The 13,064-nt window shown below is 43.9% G+C and overlaps 1 protein-coding gene across 1 annotated transcript in view; it reads left to right on the top strand.

Annotated features, from left to right (window-relative positions):
* The window catches only part of SDK2 (sidekick cell adhesion molecule 2), a 453,394-nt gene that overhangs the window by 356,029 nt on the left and 84,301 nt on the right, over positions 1-13,064 (top strand). Inside the window, exons 23-29 of the mRNA XM_021002493.2 lie at positions 400-509; positions 682-832; positions 6,424-6,661; positions 7,830-7,945; positions 8,485-8,674; positions 9,694-9,792; positions 12,669-12,863. Of these exons, the coding sequence (XP_020858152.1) occupies positions 400-509; positions 682-832; positions 6,424-6,661; positions 7,830-7,945; positions 8,485-8,674; positions 9,694-9,792; positions 12,669-12,863 (1,099 nt within the window). The remainder of the gene's footprint in view (positions 1-399; positions 510-681; positions 833-6,423; positions 6,662-7,829; positions 7,946-8,484; positions 8,675-9,693; positions 9,793-12,668; positions 12,864-13,064) is intronic.

The raw sequence follows: 13,064 nt of genomic DNA, 5'->3' as shown, positions 1-13,064 counted from the left end.
CTACTTCTCCCAAGCCCCCCTCTGCCCCTAACTCACACATACCAACACCAGCCTTTATGTGGCCAACTTGAGGGGGAAACACTGGTTGGATTTTCCCATTGCTCCCTGAAGCAGCAGCCAGTAAAGTTACTTCAGTCCTTAAGGCATATTTCACAGTAATGCTTAAAAAAGTCACATCCTTGGATCTGGGCATATGGGGGCCCCCTTTGGGGCCTGTTTCTTGCTATCCACAGAGTGGGTCCTGGGACTTACACCTTGAACCTTGAGCAGAAGCAGAGAGCATTGAGTATTTATGTAACTCCTAGGTTCTGGGACAGCCTCAGGGCTCCTGGAGAATACCACCAGGTGACTAAGCAGTGCTCTAACCTTTCTGCCCTGACTACCCATCCCCTTTCTCAGGTGGGAGTGGTGGGTGAGGGAGAAGAATGGCTACTCATCCACCAACTGACTAATGAACCCGATGCCCGCTCCATGGAGGTACCCAACCTCAACCCCTACACCTTCTACAGGTAAAGCAGACAAAGGGGCAAGACCAAGGTGAAAGGGGACATTGGCACCAGGAAACAAGGGATGGGGAGCTGGTTTTTGAGGGTTGCAGCCCTGGTCCTCCACTCTGGGGACAATTTGCTTGTCATCCTCATTAGGTCTCTCATCCTCCCCTTTCCCTTCCCCTACCCCTAGCTTCCGCATGCGCCAGGTGAATATTGTGGGCACCAGCCCCCCCAGCCAACCCTCTCGCAAGATTCAAACCCTCCAAGCTCCACCCGACATGGCACCTGCCAACGTGACCCTGCGTACGGCCAGTGAGACTAGCCTTTGGCTGCGCTGGATGGTGAGACAGATTCCTGGGAGGGGATGGGGGGAATAAGGGAACGATGTCACCGGAGCTTGGGAGTCTCTACAGAGGTGTCAACACTAATTGGTACCCATGGAGGACACTGGACATGACAGGCAATCTGAGTGCCCATCAGAATCCAGCATGAGGCAGAAAAGCATTCTGCTTTCAGAGAGAGAGAGAATGAGAGCGAGAGGGAGAGAGAGAGGGAATAGGAGGGAGAAAGACAGAGAAAAGGAGGGGAAGAGACAGACAGACAGACAGAGAAAGAATGGGAGGGAGGGAGACAGAGAATGGGAGGGGAAGAGACAGGCAGAAAGAGAGAGAGAGAGAGAGAGAGAGAGAGAATGGAAGGGAGAGAGACAGAGAATGGGAGAATGGAAGGGGGAGAAAGAGAGAAAAATAGATACAGAGAGAGAAGGTTTTCTTCCGTGAAAAAAAAAAACCTCTGTTCATGAATACCTATGTTCCCTTTATAATTAATCCACAAATATTTATTAAGCATCTGCTATGTACCAGGTACACACTATACACTAGAGAAACAAAAACAGCCTCTGCCTCAAGGAGGTTACAGTCTAGCCTGGGGAGACAGCTTGTACATACATAGGCATGTACAAAATAGCTAGAAGGTGATTTGGAAGGGTTAGGCATTAGAATTCGGGGGGATCAAGAGTGACATTATCCCTGGGCCTGAATAATATCTCCTATGTACCTAGTTATTTCTGTGTCATCCATTAGAATGTAAGCTCCTTGAGGGCAGGGTCAGTGTTTTGGCCTTTATTTGTATCCCCCATGGCTTAGTGTGGTCCCTGGCCACATAGTAATTACACAGTAATAAATGCTTCTTGATTTGCAACATGACCTTAGACAAGATAAAACCCACTCTGGCAGGTCTCTCTTCTGGGAAATGGGAGGGAAAATCCTTACCCTTTATGTTCCCCCAAGGGGATGGTGGATGGTCAAGAAATTATAGAAGCGGGAAGCAGCATTGTGTGATGCACTAGAACTCAGAAACCCAGGGTCAGGTCTCACTTCCTCCATTTGCTAGCTCTATGATCTTGGACAAGTCACTAATCTCCTTGGGTTCATTTGCTCATCTGTCAGATGAGGAGGTTGGACTAATTGGGTGGTTCCCAACATTTTTGGTTTCATGAACTCCTTTCAACAGTAACAAAAATGTGTTGTGAACCCCCCGACCCACCCAGGGCAATTTAATATACTACTCATGATATTCTTTATAATTACTTAATACTTAAGGCCCCATTAAAGAATTTTTAGTGTGAACCCTTTGGACTATCATTATGACCCCCCAAGGGATTAGCAAACAATTAAATGGGAACTATTGGATTTAATTATCTCTAAGCTCCGTTTTAGCAATAACAATTTATGAATCCTCCAAAGATAACTCCTGGCACCAAAAATAAGCAGGAGTTATTACAAAGAAGTAGTGGAAAAAGAAAAAAAATTGGATTCCTTCATCCATCATTTTCTAAATGTGTGACTTTATGCAAATTACTTCTTTCTGAGTCTTGGTTTTCTCATCTGTAAAATGGGAATGATGCTTGTACCATATGCTTCACAGGATTGTTGTAAGTTTCAATGAGATGATTGTTGTACTTGCCTTGAAGACCCTTTTTAAATACAACTCTCTCTACTCACATTCTGCATCTCCTCCTTGCTAAGCAATGTTTGAACCCCGTCTGGAGTCCGCTGCCCCCTTCCATACCTCGCAGGGTTTTAAGTGTGCCAAGTAGCTAAAAGGTTAAACTCTCTAATACCCAAGGGAGAGTAGAGGGGGAATAAAAAAGTAATCACCGATGTAGTAGAAGGCCCTGGGCAACTCTTAGCTTCACTTAATGGTGCATGGCCTGTTACCTTTCCTTCGCAGGTACCAGATCATGGGAATAAAGTTCCTTCTCCCTCTTAGCAGTCCTGTCAATTGCCATCCTAATGGTCTGTGGTCTGTTTCACTAAGTGTTTGCATGAGTCGAGGGTAGGGAGGAGGGAGGGCCTATGTGGCAGATGGGCAAAACAAAAGGTAGTGAGGAGAGGTTGTGGGGCAAGAAATGGAAAGAAGGGATTTATGTAAGAATGCTATGGATGATGAGGTCAAAGGGTATTTGAGACTGTTCTGAAGGGGTCAGGAGATGGACTAAGGAAGAGATGAGGCCAAGGCTACCCATTTGACTCTTTCTATGACTTATATCTCAGCTACATTCATAAGCAACCTCTTGGATTGGTTGGAAAATCTGTATACCCACATACCACACCACCTACTACCATCTGCCACATATCATGTCAATTTAAGGGCAAACAGATTTCCCAGGCTACTTTGAGTTAACAATCCTGAATCAGATATATGCTGGATACTCTAGCCCCACCAGCCAAACCATAGACACAAGACCATGACCTGTCCCTTGATCTGCAAAGAGCAATTCAACTGGATTTAATTCAACAGACACTTATTAAATGCTATCCATGTGGTATGCTCTGGCCATACAAAGGTGAGTTGGTCCCTGCCTTCAAGGAACTTATGTTCTACTAGGAGGAGATAACTTATACAGGGATAAGTAAAGACAAACTTATACAGAAAGAATGGGGTTGACCTGCATTTTCATCCTACCTCGAATACTTATCAGCTATGTAACTGTTGGACAGTCCTTTTTTTTTTTTTGGCTAGTCAGTCAGGGTTAAGTGACTTGCCCAAGGTCACACAGCTAGTAAGTTCAAGTGTCTGGGGCCAGATCTGAACTCAGGTTCTCCTGACTCCAAGGCTGATGCTCTATCCACTGCATCACCTAGCTGCCCCTGTAACTCTTGGATAGTCACTCAACCTTTTACAGCCTCGGTTTCTTCATTTATAAAATGGGAGTGTTGACTCACTGGCCTTGAAGGTTCCACTTCAGCTCTAATTCTGTACTCCTATGATGCTAATTTGGGGAGAAGAAATGAGGAGATAGAAAATAATAACAGCTGGAAAGATCAGGAAAGGCCTTGTGTAGGAATTGTTCCCTGATCTGAGAACCTTAAAGGGAGCTAAGTCTGGGAGGTCCCGATTGGTGCAAATAATGAAAAGTGGTCGCGTGCATTCAAATTTGTACTATTCAAAGCTATAATTATGTAAAATATGGTCATTGGTTCCAGCCCAATGGACCTATGCAGTGCGAATTCCAGTAATGCAACCTCTTCATAAGATTTCTTACTCATACTAATAAAGACCTAGCTGGATTTCCAGGAAGTGGCAATGGAGGGAAGGAGAACAGTCCAAGCATGAAGTGTTATACTTTCACAAAGCTACAGAGACAGGCTATGGAGCACAAAGCTTAGGAAACATCAAATAGGCCTGTTTGTCTGAAATGTAATGTATGAGGGGAAGTTATATGAAGTAAACAGGAAAAGTAGCCTGGGGCCAGACTATGGTAGGGTTTTTGTTTGTTTGGTGAGGTAATCAGGGTTAAGTGACTTACCCAGGGTCACAGCTAGTAAGCGTCTGAGGCCAGATCTGAACTCAGGTCCTCCTGACTCCAGGGCCGGTGCTCTATCCACTGCACCGCCTAGGTGCCCCATGGAGGGTTTCAATGCCAAAGAGCCATTTGTGTTTTATCTTGGAGACAATGGGAAGCCACTGAAGTTTCTTGAATAAGGGAGTGGCATAATCAGACCCATGCTTTAAGAATGTCACTTTGGCAGCTTTAAATTGGGTAGATTGGAGAGGCAAGATACTGGAAGCAGGAAGACCGATAAAGATACTTACTGAAATAACCCAGCTAAGAGGGGATGAGGGCCTGAACTTAGAACCACTATAGAGCCAGGTGTAATCATCTCTGCTCCCATTCAACTTCCCACCAAGCCTCCCTCAATCTACCAGTAAATCATTAGAAATTTATTAATTGCAGTAACTTAGGAAGCCATACAGTGGATAGAGGCTGGACTTAGAGTCAGGAAGAACCAAGTTCAAATTTGGCCTCAGACACTTACTAGCTATGTGACTCCAGGCAAGTCACTTAACCCAGTTTGCCTCAGTTACCTCCTCTGTAAAATGGGGACATTAATACCACCTACCTGTCAGGGCTGTTGTGAGGATCAAATGAGATAATATATGTAAATGGAATGGAGTAAATGTAAAACATATGTAAATAAAGTGGAGTCCATGTGAGTGGTGAGAAGGGATTGGACACTCAATATGTGGAGGGAGAATCTACAAAATTTAACGATTGATTGGATCTAGGGTGATAGGTTGAGCTTGGGAGAAGATTCAAGGATGACTCCAATGTTATGAATCTAACCAGGAGGAAAAGGGTTTAAACTACCTTTGGAGGAATTGAGTTTAGATAGAAAGAAAGATGGTCCTAATAATGAAGTACATCTATATACCTATCTCTCTATATATAGATATAGATATGTATGCATATTTCTATCTATATAGATAGAGATGTATATAGGTATATAGATATATGTATCTTATTTCTATGTATATATAGATGTGTGTATATATGTATATATATATATATATCTCTTATTTCTCTCTCCCTCTATATATATAGATATATAGATGTATATATCTATATGTATATCTATATATCTTATTTCTCTTAGAGAGAGAGAGAGGGAGGGAGAAATAAGATATATAGAGAGAGGGGGAGGGAGGGAGGGAGAGAGAGAAATAAGATAGACACATAGATAGATAGATAGATAGATAGATAGATAGATAGATAGATAGATAGATAGATAAAGATATAGATATCTTAGGTAGGTTTCCTATTGCCTAGACCAGCTTTTCTAATGACTGGTTATTAGCTAAAGCTACATCATTATCATCATCATCATCATCATCATCATCATCATCATCATCATCATCATCGTCAGTGTATAATAGCTAGCAATTATATAGCGCTTTTGCAAAGCGCTTTACATATTATCTCATTTGATCCTCACAACAGCCCTGAGAGGTGGGTGCTATTACTATCCCCATTTTATGGATGAGGAAACTGAGGCAAACTGGGTTAAGTGACTTGCCTGGGGTCACACAGCTAGTAAGTGTCTGAGGTCAGATTTGAACTCGGGTCTTCCTGACTCTAAGTCCAGCCTCTATCCACTGAATTACCTGGCTTCCAACATTGCTGCAGTTAATAAATTTCTAATGATTTACTGGTAGATTGAGGGAGGCTTGGTGGGAAGTTGGATAGCAGGGGAACAGAGATGATTACACCTGGCTCTGCAGTGGTTCTACCAACCACTCCATCTGTCATCAAGATTTAATTGAGCAACCACAAGGTACCTAACAATGTAGTGGATGCATAATAGAGAATAGATATTGTCCATGACCTCAAGGTCTAATAGGAGAAACACATGTGGTCAACAGAAATAATATAGATTTACAATATTACTAAAATGTACTTGGCAAGGAGGGAACATCTGACCTTCTCTTGGCAAGTTGGAAAATGGGCTGGGCTAATCATAAAGCTCTCCTGAGTAAGGCAGGCTCTTACTGGCAACTTAAAGAAGGGGAGGGATAAGACATGGTAGCCAGGGACAAGCCATTTGTGTATTTCCAATATCTCTGCTCCATCTCTCCCACTTTGCTACAGCCTCTCCCAGAAATGGAGTACAATGGGAACCCAGAGTCAGTGGGCTACAAGATCAAGTATACTCGATCCGATGGGCACGGCAAGACCCTGAGCCATGTGGTCCATGACCGGATCGAGCGAGAGTACACCATCGAGGACCTGGAAGAGTGGACCGAGTACCGAGTGCAAGTCCAGGCCTTCAATGCCATTGGGACTGGGCCTTGGAGCCAGATCGTTGTGGGCAGGACTAGGGAGTCAGGTACTTCCCCTGCCCTGTACCTTGACTGCACCCCGATACCTCCTAACAACACCCTTTGGAATTTTTTGTGCATGCATATAGACACAGCTAGGGACTATTCCAGCACACAGTGTTATCTCAGCTGTTATAAAGGACAGGGGCAAAGGGAACAAAAATGTTCATTTGTATTCAGTTTGCATGTCATTTTTCAACCAAATAAAGTGATATTCTTCAGAGCACCTGCTCCCTTTCCACAGCTTCCTAGTCCCTGCCTGCACCCCAGCCCCAAGTTAGGTCCCCTATTCCCTTCAGGTGAGGAGGGGTGATCTAGACAAAGCTAGTTCTATGAAACACACTACCTGCCTCGTGACAAAAAAAAAAAAAGAGGACCAACTCCACTTCCCCAGAATAAGGCATACATTTTTGGACACAGCCAATATGAGAATTTGCTTTGCTTGACCGCATATTTGTTACAAGGGTTTTGTTTTTCTTCGATGGGTGTGAGGTAGGAGAGAGAAAATCATTGTTCATTGAAAAAATTATTCTTTTTAAATCTAGTTGGACTCTGCCTTTATGCCCACAGCCTTGACCATAGCATTAAAGAGGTCTGCCTTTCCCCAAGGGGGCTGAGAGAGATTAAGACTGGAAAATGGAATGGAAGGTTCCTAGAAAATGCAAGAATGAAGCCAGGTCTCCCTTCTTTCTCCCCACCTTGCAGTTGTCTAACTGTTAACCAGTTGCTAGGATCTCACGTCCCTCCAGGTCGCAGTCAGTTGTCTGTGATTCACACATGAATTATCCACTTTATAGATTTGCCATGGCAAATTATGGATTCCAGGCTCACCTCCCCAGGCCACCCAGTAAGTGCCTGAGTCCCCTCCCTCCTACTATCAGTTGTTATGTTCTCAAGACATGCAAACTCCTTTTAATAGTAACCAAAATATAATTAGGGAGATAGATCTCTAGTGGGAAAGGCATGTAATGTATTCTGAAGCAAATAGAAGTCAGTGTAGAAATTATCTGCCATTGGGGAATTACCTCTGTCTCTCCTTCCTTTCATTAGTGTGGGGTATGGTGAGGGGTTGACTGCATTTCCCCCTCTCTTTGTGATGCCCTTCTATACTCCCCATCAAAACTGAGAAGAATTTCAGTCGTGAGATGCTCTTTTCTGCTGTCTCCCCTCCCACAGTTCCTTCCTCGGGTCCCACCAATGTGTCTGCGCTGGCTACCACCTCAAGCAGCATGTTGGTACGCTGGAATGAAATCCCAGAGGCTGATCGAAATGGGCTTGTACTGGGCTATAAGGTGGGTTCTAGGATAAGAGAAAAGAAGGAAGGAGTCTGGAGTCTCACCACCCACAGCATCACTGTTATGAGCTAACCTTTCCCTTGGGATCCCCAGTCCAGGGTTCTCTCATTGCTCAGAGGAAGAGGATTTGGGTGGGAGGCAAAAGGACCCTTGCACCCTGGTTGAAGAGGGCTCCAACTCCCCAAGAATGGAGCAGTAGTTTGGGAGTCCTGAATCTCATGCTCATCTCTGCCATTGATGTGCTCTGTTACCTCCATTCGGTTACTATCCTTCTCTGGGTCTAGTTGCAAGAGGGAGAATTTCTCCTCTATACTGAGTTAAAGAGGTTTTAAATACCCTAGCATCAAGTCTGCATTCTTTGGTATTTTATCTAACCCCAACATAATACTTAGTTCCCTGGGAAATCATGCCACACCATGCAAAGGCCCTTTCTGTACCCTATTCTTGGCTTTAACCCTCGGGGTTGGGATCCACTGGGGGTTTCCTGACTCCTCCAGCCCTGGGACCCTCACACTGCCTGCCCTCTGTCTGTCCAGGTGGTATACAAGGAGAAGGATTCTGACAGTCAGCCTCAGTTCTGGCTTGTGGAAGGGAACTCATCTCTCAGCGCCCAGCTCACGGGTTTGGGCCGATATGTACTCTATGAGATCCAGGTACTGGCTTTCACCCGCATCGGGGATGGCACCCCAAGCTCCCCACCTATCCTGGAGAGGACCCTCGATGATGGTGAGTACACAGCTGAGGGACTCTGGGAATGAGACTCACCCCATATCCCATTTTAGATTATTTTTCCTTAGTCCTTTGCCCTTTATTCATGCTTGACCCTGGAGATTTGCCCCAGCTTGAAACTGAAACCTAATTGGCTTTCCTGGAGGGAAAGTAACTATGAGAAAAAAGCTTATCCTGCAGGGACTGCAATATTTACCTGCTGCGATTCATGAAGGGCATTAATAGAATAGGGACTAGGCTTGTGCTTTCACTGGTATAAGAAACTCCCAGGTGAAGAAATTCTGTCATTGCAGGGAACTGTAATTTGGGAATTTTGGGAGAGCTGTCTAGAGGACTAAGAGGTTAAGTGATTTGCCCAGGGACACAGTATGTGACTGCCAGTATGTGTCAGAGATAGGACTTGAACCCAGGGCTTTCTACCTCTCTACACAACTCCATGCTGCCTCCTGAAGGCAGGAGACTCCACTAAAATCCTAGATTGTGACTTGCTAAGAGGCAGCAGTTGGAGAATTTCTCATTCTCTGCTTTAGCTCCTGCTCACTCTAGGGCAAGTTGCCAAAGATTCTTTGAACACCAACTTCCTACCCAATTTTGTTTTCATTTCAAGCTGGGGCAAATCTCCAGAGTCAAGCATCAATAAAGGGCAAGGACTGAGGAAGATGAGCAAGGACTTCTTTTGATAGCGTTTCTTTCCTGCACTTCAGGTTCTTCTAGGTCTTTTCTTTTTTTAAACAGACCCAGTACACACGAGTCAAGACATCACCCTTATGATGTCATCAGTCCTCTCAGAGAATGTAGGATAAACAACAGCAAAAATCCCTGTTAGATTGTGCTGACTGACCCCTAAGCAGTCGAAAAGAATCCCTAAACATGGACTCCAGTCTCTATTATTTCTGCCTGTATCCCTTTCCCACTGACCTTCCTCCCATCTCCTCAGTTAAATTCATGCAACTGGAGGTAAACTAAGACTCCGAGCTTCATGGGGGATCTCACTATGACCCTGTTTCCCATTCTAGTCCCAGGACCTCCCATGGGCATTCTCTTCCCAGAGGTGAGACCCACATCAGTCCGGCTGATTTGGCAGCCTCCAGCTGCCCCTAATGGCATCATATTAGGTAAGCTTCAACCCTCTCCTTTCTGGAAATTTGAAAGGTTTATGCTCTTCTGTGTCTGTGTTTGTATCTGTGTGTGCATGCGTACACACGCATGCTGCTAGACTTGTGATTTTGTCATCGTATGGAATTCCTAGACTCCCTTGTAACTGTCTGAGGGAGTTGTCTGGCACACTAAGAGATTAAGTGATTAGCCCAGGATCAAACAGCCAATATGGCTGAACTTGAACCCTGGTTTTCCTGACTTGAGGGAAAATCCCATCATCCTGGAATTTGCTGCCTCTCAGATTGTTAGAGAAGGTTTGTGTTTAGAGGTTGGAAGACACAGGTGAGGGCTTCAGTTTTCAAAGGTTTCTAAATCAAGAACAGGTGAGGCTGAGATTGCCTACAGACAATGAGGAGCATTAAATGTGGATTAAGCACAAGTAAATAAAGGAGCAGATGGGTGCCGCAGTGGATAGAGCGCTGCACTCAGAATCAGGAAGACTCATTCATCTTCCTGAGTTCAAATCCAGCGTCAGACATTTCCTAGCTATGTGATCCTGGGCAAGTTGCTTCACCCTGTTTGCCTCGGTTTTCTTATCTGTAAAATGAGCTGGAGAAGGAAATGGCAAACAACTCCAAGTATCTTTGCTATGAAAACCCCAAATGGGGTCATGAAGAGTCAGGCATGACTGAAATGACTCAACAACAAAATTAAGAGGTAGGGAACTCAAGAAATATGCAGCCTTCCCATTCCACCCAAGTCCAGTGATTGGCTTTGTCCTACAGGGGAACCCTGAATCTCAGAATAAAAAGCAAGACATCTCACTTTTCTTGAGCCCAAACCAAGAAAATGGTAAAGAAAAAGCAGAGACCTTTGATGGTCCAGAAAGCAGTCCCAGTTCTCAATTTCCCCTAAGAGCCCCTGACATTGGTAAACCAGAATATTGTCTCTTATCCAATCAAATAAACAAAGCCTTTCTCTCCATTTTGAGCACCACCCCAATAGAAAATCCCTCCTGGCTAAAGTCCACCCTACAATAACACCAACTCCCAGTTTTTATTTTGTGCCATCTTTGGGCATTAAATATAGATGTACACGTACATATACACACATATATATATGTGTGTGTATATGTATAGCATATAACAACATATAAATCATATGTATATATTTGGTTAGTCATTTTTCAGTTGTGTACAACTTTTCGTGGCCTCATTTGGAGTTTTCTTGGCATTTGCTTCTACAGCTCATTTTACAGATGAGAAAAATAAGGCAGAGTTAAGTGACTTGCCTAGGGTCACACAGCAAGGAAGTGTCTGAGGCCAGATTTGAACTCAGGAAGATGAGTCTTGCTGACTCCAGGCCTAGCACTTGATCCACTGTGCCACCAAGCTGCCCCATATATGTATATGTGTGTATGTGTATGTGTGTGAATACATATATACACACATGTACTATATATACATACATGCATGCATACGTGTGGATATATATTCTAGATAAATGAGGAAGAGGTAGTGGTGGACATAGGCACACATATAATTCCTGACCTCTCCTGATCTATCTATTCTACATCGTGGCCCCGACCTGTAAAGGCTGGGGGGAGGCAGCTGAAGCCCTTGTGGTGACCACAGAGAAGAGAGGTAACTACCCAGGAATGGCTGGGAAAGATTGAGATGATGTGGGAAGATAACAAGGAAAATTGAGATCCCAAGTCCTGTGGATCTTTCCATTGGGTGGGACAATATCTATTTGCATGTCTGTCTCTATACCATAAAAATGGCTTTCTAAACTATGAACTCCTTGAGACAAAACGTGTAAGTTTCCCAGAACTGGTTATAGCAATTTGTTTAAAAAAAAATGTACTAGAAAAAAAGATCATGTGATACTGTTATGCTAAAAAGCTTTTGTAAGCCTTAAAGCACTGTATCAATTTGAGGGTTTTATTAGCATTATTAATATTATTATAAAGATCTATTCATTTTGTAGCAGCCACAAATTATACCTGCCATTCTGTCCAACCTTCCTGTGAATTATATACTTGTGGCTATGAGGAAAATTAGGAGATAGTGAATGACTCACTTAATGCAACTCTGTATGTGGGTATATGTGTGTGTAAGTGTATGTGAGAGTGAGAGAGAGAGTGGGTATGAGTGGGTATGATGAGTGTGCCCTGCTGGACTTGTGATTTTATCTTTGTAAGGAACTCTTAGATTCCTCAGTCACTGTCTTAAAGAGTTGCCCTGGATACTGAGGCAGATGGAGGCTAAATGAATTGCCTGGGGTCACATAGCTAATATGGTTTGACTTGAGCCCTGATTTTCCTGAATTGAGGCCAGCTTTCTAACCATCTCTATACCATGCTACCTCTTAGATAACTCTCTAAGACTGTTAGTTGCAGAGATAGCTACATGCATTGATACATTTCCTCCACCAAAAATTTCAGCCACCACTGAAATCATGATGCTAGTCCAAAATATAAACATATGTAAATATATATTTGTATGTTTCATATTTATATATAAACACCCATTTTCTATAGAATATCAATGATATCATATTAAAGACTGAAAGAATGGGCTATTTCTGCTTTGTAGACAATGCCCCCTAGTGCCTGGTCCCAGGAGTTGGCATCTTTTACCAGTTAAGTGCCATGTTGCTGATTCCTGATCACAAATGCCACGTCATTCCTCACCTGGTCTAGTGTCACCAGTTCAAAAAACAATCACTTAAAATGTATTATGTGAGTAAATTGGTGAACTTTTAAGTGGAAAGAGCCCTAACTCAAAGATGTGACATAGGGTCCTCTCTGTCTATGGGAAAGGGTTGGGTGAACTGAAGGGTATGCGAGAAAGTCTATCCTGTTTTCCAGTATTATCCTTCTTCTCCACAGCTTACCAGATTACCCACAGGCTCAACACTACTACAGCTAACACTGCCTCAGTGGAGGTGCTAACCCCTAGTGCCCGCCAATATACAGCCACTGGTCTCAAGCCTGAATCTATCTACCTATTCCGCATCATGGCCCAGACCCGTAAGGGCTGGGGGGAGGCAGCTGAAGCCCTTGTGGTGACCACAGAGAAGAGAGGTAACTACCCAGGAATGGCTGGGAAAGATTGAGATGATGTGGGAAGATAACAAGGAAAATTGGGATCCCAAGTCCTGTGGATCTTTCCCTTGGGTGGGACAGAGGGGTCTGATAACCCCCTAGGAACTCTGGGGAAAAGTCTAGATCAAAGCCAGGTCTCAGAAACTCTGAAATCAAAGTCAATGGCCAATAAATAAGCCT

The sequence above is a fragment of the Phascolarctos cinereus genome, unplaced genomic scaffold (assembly GCF_003287225.1).
Source record: "Phascolarctos cinereus isolate Bilbo 61053 unplaced genomic scaffold, phaCin_HiC Scaffold_5;HRSCAF=322, whole genome shotgun sequence".
Lineage (NCBI taxonomy): Eukaryota > Metazoa > Chordata > Mammalia > Diprotodontia > Phascolarctidae > Phascolarctos > Phascolarctos cinereus.
The sequence above is the reverse complement of the archived record's forward strand: the minus strand, read 5'-3'. Positions and strand labels throughout refer to the sequence as shown.